General features: G+C 32.7%; 2 protein-coding genes across 32 annotated transcripts in view; one reads left to right on the top strand and one right to left on the bottom strand.

Annotated features, from left to right (window-relative positions):
• Positions 1-24,815, bottom strand: part of LOC148609070 (uncharacterized) — a 51,316-nt gene that overhangs the window by 3,709 nt on the left and 22,792 nt on the right. For 7 of the 28 annotated variants that reach the window (XM_088596047.1, XM_088596049.1, XM_088596048.1 and 4 more), the window contains 8 exons: positions 23,841-24,776; positions 22,986-23,036; positions 20,688-20,748; positions 12,423-12,490; positions 9,157-10,938; positions 7,201-7,245; positions 2,551-2,574; positions 342-484 (listed from right to left, as the gene is read on the bottom strand). In XM_088596047.1, the coding sequence (XP_088452173.1) occupies positions 342-484; positions 2,551-2,574; positions 7,201-7,245; positions 9,157-10,938; positions 12,423-12,490; positions 20,688-20,748; positions 22,986-23,036; positions 23,841-24,776 (3,110 nt within the window). The remainder of the gene's footprint in view (positions 1-341; positions 485-2,550; positions 2,575-7,200; positions 7,246-9,156; positions 10,939-12,422; positions 12,491-20,687; positions 20,749-22,985; positions 23,037-23,840; positions 24,777-24,815) is intronic. The other 21 variants (XM_088596069.1, XM_088596070.1, XM_088596067.1 and 18 more) reach the window with 12 other exon arrangements.
• Positions 20,788-24,815, top strand: part of LOC148609071 (uncharacterized) — a 28,610-nt gene continuing 24,582 nt past the window's right edge. For 3 of the 4 annotated variants that reach the window (XR_015924748.1, XR_015924749.1, XR_015924747.1), the window contains exon 1: positions 20,788-21,365. Coding sequence is in view for 1 of the 4 variants with exons in the window: in XM_088596074.1 (XP_088452200.1) it covers positions 21,173-21,365 (193 nt within the window). In the remaining 3 variants the exon portion in view is untranslated. The remainder of the gene's footprint in view (positions 21,366-24,815) is intronic. The other variant, XM_088596074.1, reaches the window with a different exon arrangement.

The raw sequence follows: 24,815 nt of genomic DNA on the forward strand, positions 1-24,815 counted from the left end.
ACTTAAATAATACTGAAAAATAATTCATGCAAATAACTCTCATTCTATTATTAGTTCTGGTTCATAAACAAAGGGAGAAAACTCCAATAACATGCTGTCATGCAAAGGTACATAGTACCTCCCATTTTACTTTATCTTGTCTTATTAACATAATACTGTGTAGTTACGAAAAGTTATCTCCCTTATAAAAAGAAGGAGCTTGTTTTTCATTAAACATTAATAGTTTCTGACTATCACAAACCTTGTAAAATGAGTTTGTATATGAAAGGAAAGGGTACAGAAATAAAGGAGATAACTTTGATCTGTAATGTAATAAAGGGAGGTAATAAAGATGATCTTACGTTAGTACACATTTACAATGGGAACATTTAAAACACGCTCTGTGGTAGATGTTTTTGTTCATTTCCATTTTTTCCATGGCGTACACAGTTTTCTGGCATGCTGCACACTTGTCAAGCTGAACTGGTACAAAGGATCCCTTGGGCTGTGCAAAAACAGAACTGGTCAGTAAATAAAACAAGCTGATAATTACAAGCCATGCAAATATGTTAATATATTCATCATTTGTCTAAAATTCAGAACTTGTGGTGGCGCTAAACATCTGTTTTTTAAATCATGATGGTAACCTTATGCTGCATCTGCCAATTAACTTTAACAGATATTTGAAATAAAAACACCTGATATTGAAGAAACATAGTAATATATTTGATCACCATATTTAATGTATTATAAAAAACTTTTTTTCTATCCAATTAAAAAAAAATATATAAAATCAATGAAAAAAAAAATAGCAAAAACAAAACTATTTTGCACTTTAAACAAATTGACCTGCAGCATCAATTACACAACCCTAACATGCAGGAACACAACTAATTACGAGAGCAATATACTTTTTAAAAAGTGCAAATCATAGAAAAATATTGCGGATGAGAGATGTAATGAAATTATCATGAGCTGTCAATATACTATATGTACTTGATAAATCTCTTTCACTTGAAAAAATAATGTCTTAAGTACAGCGTCATCTCAGATTCATATTGAATCGGGAAGTTACATGAAATACTAGTAGTAGAGAAGTCTAAAATTACAAGTGAAACTTGATAACTCAGAAATCAGTGAAAAACCCTTTCCATTCTGATCTGTAAATTGATGTGATTCACACCTTCATATGATAGTATCAGTAAAGCTAAATATAATCTTTGGTCACAGCACATTTGCAAATGCAATTTTAGATATGATCTGTTGATATTTCTTTTTATTTTAATTGCAAGGCTGACTCAATAACATAAAAATATATTAAATAACTCTTAAACCTTAGAGTTAATTTTGGGGTACATATCCAGAAAAAAAGAACAAGATAAGGCAAAAGATCTAGGTTTAGTTCTACAATGAATATTATAGACATTAAATCTGAAGCAGAAAATTCATCAAGTTACAGATCAACAGGAATGGAGTATCTACAGATAACACTAGTACTATGTATAATCAGGACAAAAGCAACAGGCAACATGTCTACTGAATCTACAGTTGTCATGGTAACAACCTTTACCCCTATCTCCTTCTCATGCTCATGCAACTTCAGTCCTTAAACAACTTCCATATACATAAAGTACTGACAAAGTACTGATACAGTGATAGACATGCAGCATTGTGACTATAACAATGAACCAAGAATATCTCAGTATTTCAGTAATGTTTATGTAAAGATTCACTTGGTTAACACCAAGGGACCATTTATTATCAGTATAGTCACCTTTACTTAGAGCTAACTGAATTCTGTATTGGTTTAAAAAAACAAACAAAAACAAACAAAAATAAAACCCCACAAGATTCCATGTCAACACTGCAAAGGTAAAAGACATGTCAGAATCTCGTGTAAGCAAAAAAATCTTTTCTCTTTTTAAAACAAGTTACTGCCAGGAACTATTGTCAAGTTTCAGAAGAAATTCTTCAAAGCATTGTTTCTAATGATTTTGAAAATGCAGGTTAGCTAATCTGAAATTTTCCACCTTAATCATATTGTCAGTTAAGGACACTACTGGACCTTTCAAATAGGAAACAGTCATGCACAAATCATTTACAATAAATAATGACCAAGGTTCATTCTTATGAAAGAGTGGCGAAAAAAATTATACAGAAGCCTAAAATTCAGGGATGATTTTATGAGGACATCACACAAAACAGAAGTTGGTAAAATTGGAAATTAAAAAACAGTTAAATGGAACCACAACAGTAAAATCTGGATTTCAGTTAGCAGAATTCCGCAAAAAAAGTAATCCCTGAGAAATAAAGCTGTATTAAAACTCAACACATTTAGTGATAAATTTATATTACTTACACAAATAAAAAAAACAAAACACTATTGTGACATATGATGTACTGTTTTTATTTTATTCAGCGAAGATATAATTAAACCTTCTGGGTAAAAGAAGGAAATGATTTTTATGAACGTTGGCCACAAGACAATGAAAATGTTACAGAGTGATAGTTATACAATAAAAGCTATAAAAAAACTAGAGTTATTTATAGTAACACTGGTGACACACTTACACTATCTGTACTTCCTTCAAACATCTACAATGCAAAACTTTGTAGTTAGTGGTCAAAGGGAGATAGCACAATGAAAACAGGGGAGATCATCCAAATGATTGGTCATGACTGTTATTGTCTTCAAACAACACACAAAAAGAAACAGCCAAATCATTAGAAGTGATGGAATACACAATTATCAAGAAAGTCATGAAACACTTCTTTGTCAAAACAGAATTCCAAACAAAACATGATTGTTAGAGAGAAAGCCATGCTTGATGTTTCTAAGATGTAGATCTTTTAAAACGAAGATGGGGAGTTATAGAGTCATCTTTAATTACCAAAATTATAATCTAAAATGTAACCCTGGCTGAAAATATGACTTACATATATTACTATAACACACAGACTTGACCTCTGAAACCTTTTCTAGGTATAACATAGAAAGATTTATTCACAAGCAAAACAAGTCATAAACAAGCCATGTAGCACCTGAAAACCTTCACAGACCTAAATAAACTGCCATGGTTATGATAAGAAACAGGAGTGTTTGTATCCAGTCATGTTTTTGGGTAACAACTTTGATTAGTTAAACATTCATAATCATGTAACCACACAAACCAAAACTATGTCATGATATTTACACGGCTGATTCATACCAACAGCTTTTAAAACTTTGTGAAAATACAAGATTTCAAATCCATTTACCTGATTACAGAAAGTTCCAAATGATCAAGATAAATGTAATCTCTTAATTCAATAAAATCAGGGTAGAATTATAAGAAAAATGTCAGTGTACACCAGCCAATGGGTACTGTGAAACAAGCCAATGGGTGAGGTATTTGGAAATCTTGGCACATAAACTGCTGACTCAACTGTTTATTTCTACTTTAGTAAAGCCAAAATCATGAATAAAAAGATGATCAAAACCATTATTTTCTATCCCTATACAATGTAATAGGTTATTTTTACTAAGATTTTATGAGATAATTTGTAGACAGGTGTGCAACATACCTGTAAAGGTACAAACACCTGTATGTTTAATGTAAAAAAAATACATCAATTAGTCTGTAAATGTCAAAATATATCCTGTAAGAAGTCAGCGATATGAACATAAATGGAAAAGAAGCAAGAAACCAACTTCAAATGGTTTACTGGGTACTTAATGGTACCTGACAACTATCTAACATCCCTGGTATTGGTAACACATTCTAAAGTGATAAATCATAAGGTGAGGATGATAAGATTATACTCAATTACACGAAAATTCAGTGGTTCCAGAATGCACAACATAACTTAAAAAATCAAACATATTTATATTGGTATCAATGAAAAACCAGTGGTATAAAAACAGTCAAAGCATTTTATGATATATGAAGTGAAACATGACATGAAAAGTTAAAACCAGCTCTATACAAAAACCAAGTCATACAATAGACATGAAAACAAAGACAGTAAAATCAATACAGAATCAGCTGACTAGATCAATGACTGGGTATGAATCAGCTGGGATGGGATGTAAACATTCATTGATTATATTATGTCAGATCTGACCTGCAAGATCCTTTGGTCTCATAAACAAAGGAGGAAGGCCTAGGCGATCCCAGTTCAGGATACAGAAACTAAGGGGTGTTCAGAAGGGACCCCCGTCACATACCAGGGATCAATCATGTCCCTATAATCTCCATGATCCAGCTATGGTTTTGTATCACATACATCATGTGTCATTGAACTAAACTCTCTTAAAAGCGAAAGTTTAGACCTTGGGCTCTTAAAAAGACCATATACATCCATAGCCAGTATATCCAGGGGAATACCTTGTGGTCTCCAGTAAAAAAGGAGTATAAGAAGCCTACACAAAGGCATTATAACAGCTGAAACCCATCAAATTAAATTTTATCATATATGATAACATTATATAATACTAAGCTGTAGGCCCAGCAATTAATTTGTGAAAAATATATGTGCATATATAAAAACTAAAATTGGCCAATACTAAGTCACATGATTATTATGAATAACAGACACTATACACTATTGAGTCAGCATAGACCCCAGGGTTGAGATATAAACTACAATTGATGTGGATCAGGATTTCAGTGTACAACTTTCCACAGATATACAAGCAATGCTGGATCATTTATCCATGAAACTCATAAAAATAATCAGGGGTCACCTACAGGGACCAGCTTATATATCTCATGAAAAATGTAAATAGAAGAATCTGTATGACCATTTATCACTCCCAGAGAGATCATCAAACCATCAAATAATTTGCCATACATACCAGATTAAAATGACCAAGTCCTATCAATGTACCATAAAACTAATGTACAATTAATCTTGGACAGACCTTGGTGGAGGGTCAGGACCCCATAAAACAAAGGTTTAATTAGCCCATCACTAGAAAGATATGAGTGGTACATTACAAACCTAGGGAGGAATGATGAACTATAGTTTCTCAACATTAATCATGTGTAATTGGGAAAGTCTGATGCTTTATTACATGTACTTAAATATAATATTAAATGTAGTTAAATTGAAGAACATTGAGAAAATGTAATTACACAATTATTTGTCCTTTAAACTGACTTTAAATGCAAGGAAACAAAGAAAAATACTGACAATTTGTGAAGACAAAAACAAACCTGAACTGTTTTCTGAATTGCACTCATCCTTTCACACACATATGAACAAACTGACATACAAAACCACTGTAATACAGCTGTTATGTGGAGATCACTATAGGGGTTCACTACAGGGTAATCAAATGTCAAATAATCAATCAGCTGACTTTTCTCTGAATTGTCAATCACTTGTCTACACTAAATAAATTCTAATGTATAACAAATATTCAGTCAGATAAAAGAAACTATTTCCTGTCTCTTTACAGCTAGCTAAATCAATTGCCTTCAAATTGATCATTATGGGGGTAACCTGAGGGGAAATTTAAACTTGACTCAGACTACACATTCCATTGAAATAATTACTGGTTTTATATGGGTGGTTGGCCAAAGTATTCGACCTTACACAGGATACTTTAATTGAAGGAGATTTAAAAGAAAATATACACCTCAAGTGAACTGTCTTCTACACCCCCATACCTTGTTAGTCAATTAGCATTAATAAAATTAATATTCATCATATTTGTGGTAATGAGACAATTTATTATGGAAACGACACCTTAGATGTACATAAAGTGGAAATATTAAGAATTAAATACACAAGAGGTAGGGATTTAAAACAATAATGTAAACCTTGATGAATAAATATGTAATATTTTTTTTTTAAAAAGTCTGGCCTTACAATAAATTAGCCCAGAAGACCACCCCCATTAATGGTTAGTACTTAACATAGGTAATTTAAAATCAAAAGCACTTTCAGTAGGATAGTATTAAACAAAAATAACAAACAATAAAATTTTCACAATTTTCCATTTTTTTAACCCAGTCAGTAACACAATAGTTAATTCACATAAACATTTATTTTTTACTACAACAAAATAGTGTTCAACTTAACCCAATCTGACCAAATAATCTGATTCCTGAACTGTAAGACATCAGGGTGAGAATACATGACCATCTTTTATACTTCCATTACAATTTCTAAGAAACATCACTGAATGCAAAAGTATCAAGAGAAGTGATTTCATATGATACAACTATGAAACAAGGCAGAAAATATCCTCAAACCTGGAAATAGGGAAGCAAGTACACACTAAAACCTTCTAAGTACCTACCACACAGACTGACAGACAATGTACAAAAGTTAGTATGTGGTGTTAATAGATCTACATGATGTGTGATATTAATTCAAGTGATCTATAAAACTAATCTGCCAGAGATAGTCAGAATAAGAGATCAACTAAATTAGGTTAAAGTTACATGACAATTAGAGTGACAAACAAAAGGATCTCTGATGATAAAGAAAACCTACAGAAAACATGAATATGTTACATGTACATGTATATGTTATGGGATGCAGGGTTTATACTGATAAAATAGAAAAGAACACAGAAATTTTTCAGATGAATAATACAACTTTGAATCAAGAGATTCCAGAGCTCCCTGTGTCTGATAGATAAGAGTTACCTCCCATTCTTAACAAATAATTGTTATGGTTTCATTACATCATGAAAGTATATTATCTAGGTATTACACCTCAGTGTCAATATAAATCATAATCCTGCTTTCAATACCTACCCTAAAATGTCAAGATTCAATGCTTAAAGACTTTCTCTAAGTGCTTTCCTGAGATTTGCCCACACCAATCGTTTCCAATTATTCTATAAATAAAGGGAGATAACTACCATATCTATACATAACAAGGAAAAGAAAGAATACAGATAAAAAATTTGAAAGCAGTCAAATCAGAATAAGACAAATTTAAATAAAATTACATGTTTCTAAGTTTCATGGATACCTTTAAGTTTTATTTCTTTAAACATACAGAATTTTAAAAAGGAATACTTTATATCAAAATTATTCTTCGCATATTGCACATTCTGCTTAGCAGAGATTGGAGATCAATAATAAACAGCAGAAATATCACTAAAGTATTCATTGAAGACATATCAATTTAATTAGACATTTTAGTACTTTTTTGGTGATGGCATAATAAAAATGAGCTCTATTCTGATCTAACTGCAAACATATCTGATTGAGGACAAACCTTTTTGCTGGAATGGACAGGAGAATCATTGCTGTCTTGTGAATCCTAGAAACAACAAACATGCTTGCACTAAAAACCCTGAGGATAACCAAATGGCAACAGACATTTGTCACTGCATGTTCCTTTCTTCATAACATTTTAAACAAGTTAATTAGCATGGAAAATCCTCTATTATAAAGTAACTGAACTTCCTAAAACAGTTACCATCAAAACAAAGATTTCTCAAATTTCACAGAAATATGATATGCTTTGTTTCAAGTCCATCTATAGAAAACAAAATCATTTATGGACTGACCAGTGTTAGTAACATAATGCAGCTATAGAAACAAGATGCTTAATGATAGAACAAGATGCTATTCTTTCCAAAAACAACACAAAAAAAGAATCTGAATTCTAAAATCAAATACACTAATCTACTAATGATAGCTTTGATATGAGGTACAGTGTACATGTCATGTACTCTCTAATTAGTTACTGTACAATGTAAACACATTTCAGGGTATATCAGGACAGTGACTGTGTTTTCCCATGAAAAGTAGGGTAGGTTAATTGAAAAATGAAACCACCATCTACAGAATTTTCAGCAAGTATATATAAATTATTTAAAATTATAATAAAATACTTCAATAATTGACAAGAAATTATTTAACCAAAATAGATACAAATGTACAAACCATTCTGATGAAAGATTTCCTGTTAAGTACAAGCTACAAGGAAATGTCAGCCCTTAAGATTAAAATATCTCTCTGACTAGGCTACATCCTGTAGTAGCTGACTGGACCAATTATTATATACCCTTAATTAACATGCTAAGTACTGGGTGTTTATCATGGCTCATATTTACTTGTCAAAGACAGCTTTGATTGCATGTGACAATTACTGTAACAAAACAGAACATGGAGGAAGTAATGAACTTTTTAAACTACAGATTTATTTAAGAATCTGTCTGCCAATATTATAATGATGATACATTGAGCATTTATGTTTTTATTTTTTTAATTTTTTTAAATCTTATTTGGTGTTCCACTGATATAAATACACTTTGATTTTTAGTTAAACTTAACTGCAATATTCTCATACCCTAAAATGAACCATTACTCTGTTTCAATACAATTACCCAGAATGTGTCTGGCAATTAAGTGGTGCTGAATTCATAATGAATTTCAGTCAATACTAAACAGATACTGGTGAACCAGATTAACATTTCAATTACTTAACTTTTTGTGTATCCAGATCATAGATAAGACATTACTTAACACAAACTTATTATCATCCTGAAACTTGTTGTAAGTCATCTATTGACAAAAAGAAATCAGAAGAATTTTATCTTCTATCTCCAAATCTACCAGGTGTTACAGATACACTACCTATCATGATACAGACAAATCTTGGGATTGTGGGAGGATGACTAAGTTCTATACTACAGATTTTGTAACATATTGGTCAATACATATGTATATAAGTCTTTAATGTTAATTAGTTCCAAGAACTAACCTTCTCAAATAAACCAAATGTAATGTCTAAAATTTTTCACAAACCTTAACAAAAGTCTTTGTCAAGAACAAAGTAGGAAATGTTATGTAACAGCATTTATTTTTTTTTCTAATACTCTAGATCATCATCACTCTATTACGACTTAAGTATTTACTATTTTTTATAGGATGATGCGTTTCACCATATCAGTTCCTTTTTCTAATATATTGGATATCAACATAAACAAAACATCTTAAAGTTCCTGTGTTCACAATCATTCACCTGTAAAGTTAACAATTACACATTACTGATTTAAATTAAGACACCTTATTTTCTTAGTAGTTTCAACAATAAACTAATACATTTGTATGTGGAGTTATCTCCCTTTGTCCACATATTCACTTGTATGAGTAACTAGAACTTTAATTTTGCATGTTGAACTACTAAAAAAACATAAGTGTTTTGTTAAGTTTGAACTCTGACCTTCCTTGACTTTGGTTTTGGAGCTTCTTCAGCTTTCTTTGCTTGTTCTTGAATGGCCTTGAACTTCTGAACCATGGATTTAGCAGCATCTTTTTCTGGTAATTCTTCAGCAATATCACCATCACCCTCACGGACAACACCTACTAAGTGTTGTGGTTTGTTTTCATACACACCTCCATAACCTTTTTGTTCTTGGTATTGACCTGGTAAATCGCTGGGTTTAACACTGCTATCAACACCAGCTGGAGACTTTGGAGACATAGGATAATCACGAGGTGGAGTAAAATCTCTCTGTTTTCTTTCAGGGGTGGAGTTGCCGCTCTTGGACTCCATTTGTTTCCATTTTGAAACCATATTTTTAGCATAACCTTCTTCTGGGAATTCTACATCACCAGCTGAGTAGTTTTCCTCCCTAGCAACATCATCTCTCTTCAAAGGAGTGCTTTCTAATACTCCACTCTCCGCCTGACGGACCTCTACTTGCAATGAAGGTTTAGGAGTATTTTCAAACACACCTCCTTCTGGTGGAGGTGTAAACTCTTTCTTGCCTCTGGAAGAAGCAGGAGCACTCTGTTGGTATTGTTTAAACTTATTGGCAATATCTTTAGCCATGCCCCTTACTGGCATTTCTTCCTCCTTTAACTCTATTCCTTCTGAGGCCTTGACAATATCTCCTCTTTCAGCAGGTGTACTCTCAAGAACACCAACTACTGTAGTACCAGCAATATCAGTTCTAGGTGGGGTAACCTCTTTAAACCTTGGCTTTGGTGATGATGGTGATGGAGACTTAGAGGATTCAATCTCACGAAATTTGGCAGCAATATTTTTAGCTGATCCTCTCTCTGGTAATATGTCTTCAAGTTGCATATCAGATTTGACAATTTCTTCCTTATCTTCTGGTCGACTTTCAAATACTCCAACTTCTGACTTGCCCTCATACTTAGGCAGAACAGACCTTGGTTCACTGACGTATTCTACTTTACCAGTTTTATCTGGAGTTAACTCCCTTTTCCTCTCTGATGCCTTTGGAGAGGCAGCTTGATCACTAATTTCCTTGTAACGAGAGACCAAGTTTCTGGCTGTTCCTTTCTCAGGAAGGACTTCCTCATTAGACATACCAGACCTAATAATATCCGGCAGGTCACCAGCTGGCTGACTTTCAAATACCCCCGACTCTACTTTACCCTCATATTTCTCCAGTACAGCTCGAGGTTCACTAACATACTCATACTTGGTATTACGATCAGGGGTGAGTTCTCGCCGCTGAGGTGTTGATTCCCCAGAAGTAGTTCCTATCTGTTTGAACTTTTCCAGGATATTTTTAGCGTATCCTTTCTCAGGCAAAGCTTCCTCTACAGTATCATAAGAGTGAACAACATCTTCCTCCTGGACAGGTTGGTTCTCAAAAACACCGCCTTCAATTTTCTGAGCTTCGATTTCGATGCCAGGTTTTGGTTCACTGACATATTCAACTTTCCCAGTGGCTCGTACTTCTGGTGGTGTTATCTCCCGTTTGAACATTTTAGGTGTTGTTTCAATTTGTTTGAATTTTTCTAGAATATTCTTAGCTGTTCCAACCTCAGGAAGCTCAGCACCAATGTCTTTGTCACTCTCTCGCACAACATCTGGATTTCTTACTGGTTCATTCTCATACTCCCCACCTTCTGCATCAGCAATTTCTTCGTGGACTGACTTCTTTCTCTCTCGGTAAATTACATCTTCATCCTCTGCTTTGTTTGATTCTAATTTGTTTTTGATATTGGACATCTGATCAAAGCTGACCTGCAATAAAATAATACATTCTTGAAATTTTAGTGTGAATAAAAAATCTTACTGTTGTTCATTTCATAAAACATGCACAGAATGCTATTATGTACTTTTTTAAATTTATACACATAATGAACTCTCAAATGCATACTTTTCTCAAATTCACTGAAACAAACATTCAGTGATAATAATGAAAATAAAGCACAAAGTAGAATAAACTGCAGTATAAGGCAAAACTTGACACCTAGTCCTCAAATTTGGGTAAAACAGTTTCAGGTTGCATATACAAAAGTGTGACAGACAGACAGGGCAAAAACAACATTCTTCTGACCAAGTGGAGGAAAGTTAAACAAACATCAGTACATATTATCTTGATACATAAACTAACTCCAGTCTATTATACCTTACTACCATACAAAGTGACCCAACAGAAAACTTAAAAAATCAATAAATAATTAAAAAAAAAAAAGATCTGCCAGACAACTACTTTTTATTGTGTAGCAGATTTCTTTTACATACACTTTAGACTGATATCTTTTCTTTCATTGAGGCTGCATGCTTTCATTGACTTTTCATACCAGCTTTATTATTTATGTATATCTATTAAATAGTTTTCAACCAGATAATACACTGTAGTAAAATATAGAAATGGTTCAAAAACAGGCAACTAGAAAATACATGACATGATTAAAACACAGCAAAGAACTTAATAACAAAGATGTGGCATACACATACTTTTTCATTGACAAGTTCTATACTATGTAAACTGAGTGAATCAAATACTGGTCAAACATAGGGTAACATAGCTTAGAATTAAAATACAAATAAAAATAATGGCCAAATGGTTCCAATCACAAGCCCCAGAATCAATCCTAGTCTCCCTTCAGGGGAATGACACTTAGCACAACATCAATGTGATTTACTCATTTATAGTCAAGTTATTATCCAGACAACAGCTCTACCAACAATCACCAAAATCAATCCTAACCTTCCTTTGGCGATAACCTGTGGTACAATCTCATAAAGATGTAGGGATACTGTCTGGACAAGAACATTCTATGGATGAATATTTAAATGGAAGCATGATATCATAATGTAACCAGATTTCTACAGTTGTATGACAATTCTTGCTATATTTGGTCAATTGTCCACTTCTCCAGTAATAACAGAACCCCCCCTGACTCCAGTAATAACAGAACCCCCCTGACTCCAGTAATAACAGAACCCCCCCTGACTCCAGTAATAACAGAACCCCCCTGACTCCAGTAATAACAGAACTCCCCTGACTCCAGTAATAACAGAACCCCCCCCCCCCTGACTCCAGTAATAACAGAACCCCCCTGACTGCTTGCTAAATTCAATTTGGACTTATACAATGGGCTATTAACTCTGAGAAACATAACAGTAGGTTAACACTCCCCGATTGTTTTTTTTTAACGTTGACTCGTGGAGACTCAATTCTAATAATGTAAAGTTTGTTCCACAGTATAATACTGTACCTCCTCTTTCTCCTGTGTCTCTCTGTAAACTTCATTGTCCAGTCCATTCTCAACCACTACTCCATCACCTGAAAATAGATTGTATTGAACATTTGTTATGATTTCTAGTCTCATTGACTGTTTCAATACCAGTCTTGTATTTATATTCCCATATAGTATAGACTTCTACAAGAAGTGCATATTTTTAAGATTTAGAAAAAAATATGTAAATTGACTCAATGTAACTTTTACTTACATAGCATTTCTAAGGACATGCCGAAAACTAATCTTCGGCAAAAAAGGAAGATGAGTCCATGAGGATCAGAAAAAAAAAGAAGTCTTTAACTATAAATACTTGTTTTCTATACTTTACCTTTCGTTTTGCACTCATCAAACCAACCTTTTCAGAGGAACATTTTTATGTTATAATGGTGAATTTTCTTAACAGAAAACTTGTCATCTTATAGTGTTATGTTTGCTCTATTTTATAAGTTATTGTTGACATTTTTTGCTTTACTCTCAGTTAGGAGATATCTTATAATTTACAAGTTCTTATTCATGTTAAATGCCACTCAAGGTCACCACAACATTCACCAAGGTATTTTTCAAGGACTAAATTCTGATTTTACCAATAATTCAATCATTAAATTTGGTGAAAAATAAAATCCTCTATTTACACACCAATGTTAACTGTCCTTCACCTTCTTCACGAAAAAGAAGATAACTTGTTAAACTAATTAAGGAGGTGGATGCATCTTGTCTTCATAGCTTTGATAACAACTTGAAAGCTAAATACCAATCTACAATTCATGTCACAAAGGGTACCAAGCAGCAAAACAAAACATGGAGTATGTAACGAAGCTATTATTTCTACTCCCACTTGTACAGGAAGTTTAAATCACACAGCAAACAAAGTCCACAACCCACATCTTCATTAAGCAACATAAATCTTACAGTGGGAGCAAGATTTTTGGTGATCATATTTTCCTCTATCATTCCAAATAGTGAAGAAAATTCCACAAAACAGAAAGTTGATGTCTGACAGCAACCAAAAACACTTACATAAACAAATGGCCCGTCAATAAAAGCATCATAGCAACTTTGAAATTAATCTGTCCAGTGGGAGTCAAGATCTTCGTGAGAAAAATGTTGATGGACAGATGAACAAGGTGATACAACATTTTCAAATACACCCTAATGTTAGTGAGGACTTAGTAAGTAGTATTACATTTATTAAACATCAGTGACCATTAGATATTAATATAACAAAATAAGTAACAAAGGGGCAACATCTAAGACAACTTATTTCAATAACATCAGTAATAAAATCTATAATTACCATGAAATTATCTATCATGGCAGCTAAATCTCTAAAAAAAAATTATTTTGGATGAATGCTAATAAAAAATGCCACATTCATCATTGCATTAATTTTGTATCAACTCTACATAAAGAAGATGCAAAACACAATTTAAACATTATGTAACACCATGCACTGTACATTTGTTTTCATGTAAAATGCAATGTACATCAGCAAATTTATATATACATTTATATACTCCTGTTACACAGTAATCTGCGGCTAAGTTTTTTTCTAATAAACAATAAAACAGCAACCATCAGAACCAGCACCAGTAATCAATTCATCCTTTAAGCAAGATCTGATTCCAAAATGAAACTTATCAACATATTTATGATACCATTGCAAATTAAACTTTTCCTTCATGATATTTGACTGAAATGTCATATTGTAACACAAGTGATTCCAACCAAAAATCAAAATGTTCTAGCTTTTTCATATTTAATCCAAAAAAGCTCAGATTGTCTTGTCAGCAAGGGGCTAGCACCTCTTTTAACCCCCAAATAGAGAAGGTACATCCCTCCTCTGGGACCCCACTGCAGGATTTATTTTTGGTCCCTAACCACGCTGAAAAATTGTCATTTTTTGTAAGCATTTCAAGTCAAATTATCTAAAAAAAAACTGTAGAGAAATTTATGGTTTAAGCCCTCTACAAGCGGTAGAAAAAGTGAAAATGTTTTCAAAAAAATGCCATCAAAAGGCATCATCATGAAGGAAAGGGTTAACATTACAGGAAATCAAACTAGCTAACATCATGTCAACATACCAGCATTAGCTCACCATTGTAACCAACTGATTAATAGTTATTACATTACTATATTTTGTTAATATACTGATTCCATTATTGGAACTATAAGATGACCAGATGTAACTTATTAGTCAGATATAAATGACCAGTATGAAGAAGATTCCTGATTCCATCACTGTTAAAAGAATGAATATAATCTAATCCATACAAATGGAAACACCACATCAATTCAAGTAACCATGGTTTACTATTAACATATTACATATACTACTGATGGACAATTAAAGAATTTGCCAAGCAGGAAGTAAATTACTTTTATATACTGCACCCAGCTGGTCTTTTTCATCTGAGTAAAATTGAGTACTCATAGCCAAAGAAAAACAACATTAATTTACATAAAAGCATCAATTGTTGAAATACAATAATGACTTTCTAATAACAACTATCCCAAGTTGCATCATAAAACTATATTGAGTTCCCTGCTTACAACAGTACCGCAGCCCACTTCTCTTCCCCTAGACCATTACTTTACTTACAACAATATACAAGTACTAAGTGTGTCTATTAAACAGTCTACCACATACAAACTATTTATTGACCAGTAAAATGTGATCAAACAAATACCAGGTAAGTCAATTAAATAGACCCTACCTTTCGTTATATATGTAGTATCACCTTCCTTAAAACGGTGTACATAGCTATTATACCATGATGACTTTCTCACTTCTTTCGGCATTTCTGAGATTTGCATATCACCCTAGTTTTTATACAGTAGAAAACATATCCAATAAATTCCTACACTGCTGTCTTTTTAAAACTTCTTGTGTCAATAGTGATCTTTATCGTAAATCTTAATTGTGACGACAAAATACTGTTCAAAGTACAATTTCAACCTTTTCTCCTTTTGGAAAGATTTCATTTTAAAACATTCCACTGTTTTTTCCCTCCATTAGTTCATTGTTGGAAAGATCATAAAAAAAAATTATGTAACTGTCATTTAATCTTCTGAATTCCTGATAATATAAGGTGGTCTAGACCTGATTAAATCAAGGTTCTAGATATATACAATGGATTCTCAAAAAGAAGGAAACAAAAACTCAAAAACAATCTATACACAAGAAATTGGCTGTTGTTTAAGTCTCTAACTTCACTGAGAAACAGTGACTGATGCTAAAATCTCCAGATATCCTCCTATGGTAAAGGTGTTATAGTATCCAGATATCCTCCTATGGTAAAGGTGTTATAGTATCAGCTATTAGGTAATAATTAAGTTCTTTATTCTATAGGCATGTCCAATATTAGTCACAACTGCTTGGATTACTACAAACATTTGATACAAATATGATATTGTATAAACCGTATTAATCTAACATAATTCCAGTGCCTTAGGAAAGTGTTATAAGCCTGTATGCAAGGCCCAAGGTGGACACATGGCTCATACATACTACATCTGTTGGTTTAATGTAGATTATATCAAAACTTCAAAACTAAGTGAAGGTACCTGGTTTACTGTCTACTAATACAAGTTAGTCAGTTAAATAATTTCAACTTATTGATTACGACACATCATAATTGATGGTGTGACACATTTCCATTGTTGTACTGTCACCATAAGAGAAGACCAGCTTCTCCACACAACAGTTTTTAAAACTTCAGAGGCTTTGCCACTTTCAAGGATTAAACATATTGATCACAACCCATCAAAAGAGATAACCTATGTCAGACTACATACTTCCATCACCACAATTGAAGATAGTAATTTATCCTAAGGCAACAGATGTGAGAGGAAGAAAACATGGTGTAATATACCACTATTTACAAGATGCAGCTATTTATCCCAAAAATGGATGACAATTGTTTGGACAATTGGTCAAATGATGGATGCCCTGTGTAGTAATGGACATCTCAAATCGTATGAGGTAAGGTTAACAAAAGGTCAAAGGTTACCTGGAGCATCTTAGTTATAATTTTTTAGAATATAATTATAACTAAATTACTTGCATTGTAAGTCTTTGCTTAAAACAAATACATCTATTTGTGAATTCCCTTAAAGACATGGGTTTCAATTTTCCTTCCATAGAAATTTTACCCTGTTTACCTTAGGTTTGCATTTGAAAGATCCTAGGAATGGCCTAGCTATGTGATAGGATTTTCCCCCTTTTTTGACCAAATCTCCCAAAGACAATGATTATACTTTCTCTTGTTAAACTTCAGTTACAACTCAACAACGGTAGCATAAATAAATATATGTTCAATTAACAATGAATAAATAAGAACCGCCCCATAATTTAACTATCTTCATTTAGAAGTATAGTAACAATAAAATACAGATAAGACTATAATGATTTTGTTTCATAACTGAAGTAGATGTAAACTGCTGGGTATCAATGTGAGACAAAAAAAATACATGTAGATAGTATGTAAACAAGGAAAGTTCAGCTTAGGTTAAGGTCATGCCCACAATTTGTTGTCAAAAAAAATTTGCAGAAGGTAGTATTGTGTTGTAATCAAAGTTCAGCAGATGTGGTAGAGGTCAAAGTCATCCCTCAAGGTGTCTCTATTACTTACAGAGATTTTTTAGTAAGTGTAGGTAGATTTAATAATTCATCTTCTTTGTAACAAGAAGATAACCTCTGACCTATATCATGAAAGTTCACATATTCCCTCTAACAACATTCCATATCTTCTCAAGTTATGAATTACACAGGTTATCCCTTATAGATCTATGTATATTAATTCTATTATTTCTTTATTATTCATGGCAATCACTTCATCCATTCATGTTTTTTCACTGCCTGATAAACTTTCTAAAGAATATATGGATTTAATATAACATTTATAGATTTCTGTACTATACAGGTGATCATACCTAACATTAATCAAGTCCCTCAGGTAAATACTACAAGACACATCAGCTGATTACAGAAATGTTTTGGCACAGACAGGAGAGAAATGTAACAAAATACTTGTTAATAAGCTTAACTTTAAGAGAAAGAGTGTTACAGGATCTATATGGGCACAGGCCTTATATCCAGATTGGACAGAATGGGTATGATAACAACTACAAGACATAAACAAATGGTTTTTTTTTTAAATAGGGACCTTTGGGATATCAACTACAGTTAATCACTTCAGGTACAAATGATATACATTATTTTCAGTAAAACTCTTTGAAGCCACCAAAGGAAACTTTAGTATTTCCTGTCTATACCACTGAAGCTCTGTCCAAGGTAAAAATTAAAGAATTTCTTAGTATTGCACTACACTGAATCTTGCCTATTTAGTACTTAATGAAAGAAGAACTCCTTATCACACCCACTGGAATTGCAGTGACCATTTTTTCTTATGCTGGTAGTTTTTGTAGTATTTTCATTCTTTAATATGTTCTGAGCTAGCTTCCAGTAAGTCCAAGCATTCTTCAAGTGTATATCTCATTTTGTCTGTAAGGAATAACTTGAAGAAAATGAATCTACAGGAAGGCCAAGGTGACATTCCTTATCTCTTATGCCCTTTAATAAATAATGGATAAGATTCTAAAATTGGCTTTATGCATGTAATAAATGCAGCTGTTTGTTACAGGTACATCATTGTTTTCTGTCCAGTGCATGTACATGTATATCAAATAACTTAATCGAGTTACCAAAATAGAAAGTTTCTAAACATTAACAGTTCAAGTCACATTATGACAATACAAGCATTTGAAATTAGTTACAGGCAAATATATGAAAGGGCTTACAAGGCAAATCATTTTTCCAAAAAATTAATTATCATGCATGTTTTGGTAGATCAGTATTTCACTGACAGTTAAAACCTAAAGCACTTCAATACACATACTGAACAAGTCTATTATCAAAATCCTGGCACTCAGGTAACAGTAATACTACTTCCTGGTCTCTTAATATATATATAAATATATATATATAGCTCACAAATACCCCTGCTTCAACGAGTTTCACAACAGTTATCTATTTAGGAAAAGGGCTATCTTTATCAAAAAGTAACGCCAAAAGCAGCTGGTTTAATGCAGGGTCAGCAGAAACAACAGCATGAAAATTAAAGAAGAAATGACTTCATGAGTAACTTATTCTTGAAAATGAACTTTCTGTGAAAATCTGAAACCTGGCAATTCATGTTTAATACAGAGCATTAAACTAAATGCAGAGATTCCTTAACAATCTTGGACATATAAATATAGTCTGACCTTGTCATGCAGATATTATTTGTCTGGTAAAGAGAAAAAATAAACATTGCATGTGAAGATACCACCACACGTTATTATTGGTAATCTAATTAATTAATCTCAGGTGAATACACCTGTAAACAAAGAATACCAAGCTATTTACCTTCCATAGTGAATGATAATATCTCCAGATCTAAACAGGGCAAGTCAGGATACCTAATCCTTCACAATGCACTCCAGCATGTCAAAATTATATTCAGAGAGTGTGAGTGACCCTTGACTTCCAATCTCGCCAAGCATTTAATAATAGATAATCTATTTTACTACCCAAAGCTAGCCAAATACCCAACTGAATAAAGCATTTTACAGTTGTTGATAAGACCCCAAAACACCTTATTTAACTATTTATGCAGATATTACTATTTAAATGTCTACAACAGTTCTTCGTAGGTACAACCTGCTTTGATAATTTAACATAGGTAAGGTCAATATTTGTCTCTTTGGAGGACTTAAAACCTATAAAAATAGAATAAAATATGCTAATGCAGAAAAGCAGAAAAATATTTTGATAGAAAGTAACAGGTTGTTCTGAATAGTTCATGCCTGTAAACAGGCAAGGAAGACAATTCAATATACACAACAACAGTTTTATCATAATAAGAACTCTTATCAAATGATTCAAAGACAATGATCTCACACCTTTTTGATATAAAAAATATTTTTAAAACTAGCAATACATCACAAGATTACATCCACTAAACATTACAGAGGAAACACTAAAACATTCAAAAGACTACATTATCGGCACAAAGTTCAGCAGAGATTTCTGAACCTAATGCACATTTCTCTGAAGACTAACAAATACTGAATATTAGTGTAGAAAACCTCAGATATTACAACAGAAGTTTGGCATAACTTGATATGTGTAATAAAAGCCCCAGACAAGATTCAGACACCCTATTACATACAATTTTAACATTCAATAGAAAAACTCAGAGCAATTGTTACAGCATGTATCAGCACAAGAACGTGTGTGTAGGAGGAGACAGTACTCTGGTTATAACTAGTTCTTACAGAAATTCATGTAAAAAATAATTCTTGTTATCCTGTTCTTTCTACTTTTGATGTACTAGAACACAAACATTACATACTAGTGTGTATCACTTAGATGGAAACATTCATGTATGACACTAGATCCTATGAATTCTAACCCATTATCAGCTCCTTATTTTTAATCAGTTTAAGTCACAACTCCAAAAATTAATCCAGGCCTTCCCTCAGTTGCACACAGCACCACGGAAAACTATTTCAGAAAGATATCAAGTATACAGACCAGTGATTAAATTTAAGGGAAAATACAAAATGTACTTGCTAAATGCAAGTTGAAATTCAATTTTGCTAGATGTCATATAGGTGAAATCCAGAAGTAGCCTATAAATCTAGAAAGTGTAAATTTTCAGTACTTGCTAAATTTAGCTAGTGGAAAAAATTTTGAAATTCAGTCCCTGCAGATTTATACTAAAGTTACTGTCCAGACATCAGTAAAATGCTTGTTTCTAGCCCAAAACTGCATAACTGTTGTAGCTATAACCAAAAATATCAATTCTAGCCTTCCTTCGATGGTAATTAGAGCCCATACACTTTCACTTAAGTTAAATTTTCTAGAAATCTGGGGAGAATGTTTGCTTTTGGTCCATAATTATTAAAACACTTCCAGTCACAACCCCTAAAGGTAATCCAGGCCTCCATTTCATGGTGCAGCACCCTGAGGTACCATATCATATCATAGAGATCTATACAACTATCCAGACATCAAATGTCAAGATATGGATGACCATAATAACAGTGCCATAGCATTTAATAACCACATTTTTTTGTGGTTATAAAAAAGAGGTGCTGTTACAAGGTTGAAGGACTTGACTCTACCATGACTTGGGGTGAACTTATTATTTCAGGCTCTCATACAAGCCATTCACGAGAAAGCTACGGACACCTTACCTGATGTAACCGCTGTTGTTTCTATGACACTTTCAGTTTGTTCTTCAGGGGCTGTTTCCTTCTGAAACAAGAAACAATTTCATTTATAGGATACTCACTTTTTTTCACAGTTTTAGATTCCACTTTAGATTGTGTTGTCTTCGCTTTGTTTGAAGTTTGTGATTTTGTTTTTACAGATTCTGTCTTTTGAGCTATTTTAACTTTGTCAGTGGCTTCCACTTTTCCTTTATTAGTTGCACTTTTAACTTTTTCTGTTGTTTCAACTTTTCCCACATTAGTAGTAGTTTTCTCTTTGATCACATTCACATCAACTTTAGCATCCTTAATGTCTTTTGGTTGACCTTTACTACTTTGAACTTTTTCAGCTTTTTGTTCAGTGGAAGCTGATTGAAATTTGGAAGAGACTGACAATTTTCCTGGAGTCCTTGTTCTTAACGAAGACATTGTTGGTATGTCCAATCACCAAATTTAAGAAGATAGAATGGATGAACAAGAAGATACAAATATTAAACGAAAGTAGTGAACAATCAGATGTGTTACTAATCAACCAATACTGTCTAGTATTTTGGCAACATTTCCTGTCGACAACATTAGGGGTACAAATAGGACAAGCTACCCTGAACAGTGCATTTATAATATACATGAGGCATTTTGACATCATCTTTGTTGCTATAGAAGGTAAGTTTTATTGTGTTGCATTGTCTTAGTTTTCCTTTTACAACATGTCATTTATATACAATAGAACTAGAAAAAAGCCGTGGCAGAATATGGAAATTATTATCGTCATACATGTATTTGCATGATATCTTCTTTCAATAATAATTACATTAAATGTGATACAAATTCATATGAAAGAAAATCTGCAATGTATAAATCTAATGTATCAATGAAACACAGGGTTTCATACATTTAGCCATTTTGATTTGTTCCTATTTCTCAATAATATAATACCCATTGCATGTTAGATCGTCTGTTTACATATTTTAGTTTTAATTATACGTGTACATCAGATGCTTAAAATTTCAAAAAGAATATGAAAAATGTTTAAGATAAATAAAGCAACTTATTCCCTGTGTGTACCTCTAAAATTTTGTAATTGTAAGAAGAATTCTGGTTGCTAGGGTATCTTGATTTGACTCTCAATGTAAGAATGCATCACTCCACAGTGAAGCCTGAGATACATGATAATAATGGCAGCTCTCAACTGATAATAGTGAACATACACTGTTCATATCTAATAATTGATTGACTGATTGATTAATTAATATGCATTTGTAATTAGTGATAAAGCAGGTTACCTAGTACCTTTGTAGTTTTATATATTCAAAGGGAGGTTACTCTAATTTCATTAAATATCATCAAGCCATATATACATGTAGATATAAGGTCACAGTATCATATTAATTTTCCCATAGACTTCTATAGTGACTTGCATATATATGGTATGTTTTAAAACATATGTAAATTGATTCAATAAAACTTTCACTCATGTAGCATTTCTAAGGACATGGGAAAAATAATTTCCCGCAAAGAAAATAGGGCGAGTCCACAAAGATCAGACAGAAAAGTAGTCTTGAACTATAAATAGCCATTTTCCCTACTTTCATTTTCGTTTTGCACTCATCAAACCAACCTTTTCAGTGGAACATTTTTATGTTATTATGTTAGATTTTCTTTTAAAAAAGTTCTTCATCTTACAGTGTGATGTTTGCTCTATTTTATAAGTCATTGTTCATATCTTTTAACAAAACATTAGTTTGTAGAGAGGCAAAAAGAAAATGCACTATATTTTAATAGCATCCATGTTTTGACGTACACCCACTCAGGTATATGCAATACGATACTGGTACCATATAACATTCTTATAAAATGTCAACAGTATGATAAATTGGTAGACACAGATAAAATGTGAAAGATTGGAATATCTTAATGATAGCCAGTTATGGAAAACTAATGAAACTAGATGTATTTGAATATTTTAAGTCTCAAAAATCAACTTTCCCTCAGGTCAATAAAAATGGTTTAATACTGCATTTATTATCTAGTGAAGCACAAAAATGACTTCTATTTTGTTTCAATACAAAAACAAAAATATACTTTTTGAACATACATGTAAACTTGTATTTGTAACATACATTGTACATGTATTTGTACCTAGATGTAATATGCATGTATTTATAAGTTAGCCTGTCCTAAGAATAAGTCCATGATGCTCCCCAAGATTGGAAGTCTGTTAATGATTGTTAAGTAATTATAAGTGGTATAAAATCTGTTACTGTACATAAAACCTGTACTCACTGATGGTGCTGTTATACACAGTGAAATAAAACTTGTAGACTTGTAGGTGACCTATTGATTGTAAATCAGTACACATAATCTAATCAATTCAACTACATGTACAGTCAACAGTGGTTGGGAAGCAAATTTTGAGAAGGAACAATTTTCAGGAGTTTTTCAAAGACATTCTTAATTTGAAGGGGTTATTAGTTAAGGAAACCATATAATTTTCTTTAAAGATGAAGAGGCCATTTTCAGCCAGACAGGGCAAATGGCCCATGGTCAGGTACATTGCAAGTGTACAATTTTGTTTAATTTCAACAAAATACTGCAAATACTATTTATAGCTGCCTGAGTTTATGTACATTTGTATAAAATCAATAAAAAAGTAGTTTTAGACAATTTTGAAGGTCATCTTGTAAGGTCATACTATATTATAAATTGGCCATACTTGTACAAGGAGTGTTGGCATAACAATCTCATTAAAACTAACCACTAGTTTATGTCTCAGGTAATGTTTTTTATACCATGAAACCCAGTGTCATTTCCCTTCTGCCTGAGATATATATTATGTTTATATAATAATAGCATTTTTCTAGCAAAAACAAAACTTGAGTGCCAAAAAGAATGACAAACGCTTACAATTGTAAAATCACTTTTTCTGAGGAAAAAAAAAAAACAAAACAAACTTTTTTCTTGATTTTCATTCATACATTCTCATTTTTTTTATTACTTTTTTTTTCAACCTAAGATCAAATTTGGAAATATGTGAGTAAAACATGGTTGTGTGTGTGTGTTTTGTTTTTTTGAAGGAAGTACACATGAAAATTTGTGAAAGGCATACAAATTTTAAAGTAGTAAAGAAATGACCATTACCTGTTCCTCTGAAGAACTGCTACTGCTTCTACTCCTGAACTCCTCAGTAGGGATCAACTCTTGTTCGTTGATAACATTATCTTCAACTACCTCCTGTTCTGTTGTGACACTCTCTTCAACTACCTCCTGTTCTGTTGTGTCACTCTCTTTAATACTAACATCAACTCCTTCATCTCCGGTTTCCATAGTAACTTCTGGTTCTGTCTGTATTCCCCTAATAACTTCTTGGGTGATAACATCTGTTTCAATGGTTTGTTGCTCAACTTGGTCCTCTTGTGAAACATCAGGTTCTGTTTGGTCCACATTTTCAATAACTTCTTCAGTTATCTGTACAATTTGGTCCTGATCTCGACCAGAATCTACTATTATTTCAGAACTCTGATTGTCAAATGTAATCTCTGTTTGTTCTGGACTCACTTCTTGTTCACGATTTTGATTTTGTAAAATTTCTTGTGATTCTGCTTCATTTAATTTTTCCACTAACTCACTGTCTTCATCACTGATTCCATTCATACTTTCACGGCTTTCATCTTGACGAACTTCAAACTGTAATTCCTGACTACCCCCACTAGCCAATAAATTTTCTCCCTCATTAGATGTTTCTGTTTCCATGGTAACACCAGAATCATCTGTAGTTCCAGTGCCTAATAAATCCACTTCATGACCGTTGCCATTGGTAACACCAACTTCAGTGTTTTGACTAAGACCTAATAGGTCATCGGTATGTCCATTAGTTTCAGTGGAATTTTCATTCAAATTGTAAAGAGGATTAACTGATGGTTCACTAGTGTCATTTTCTAAATCATATAAAGGATTTGCAGACTTCGTGGATTTCTGTGTGACTTGAATTTCTTCAGTCATGATAAGATTATCTGAAGTTCCTTGATCCATTGACAGCTCATACAATGGGTTCACACTATTACCATTAGCTGAGCTCTGAAAATAGAAAAAAGATACACACTATTATACAATGAC

The sequence above is a fragment of the Perna viridis genome, chromosome 8 (assembly GCF_037379345.1).
Source record: "Perna viridis isolate PV_CMFRI_1.1 ecotype Kerala chromosome 8, ASM3737934v1, whole genome shotgun sequence".
NCBI classification, from domain to species: Eukaryota; Metazoa; Mollusca; class Bivalvia; order Mytilida; family Mytilidae; genus Perna; species Perna viridis.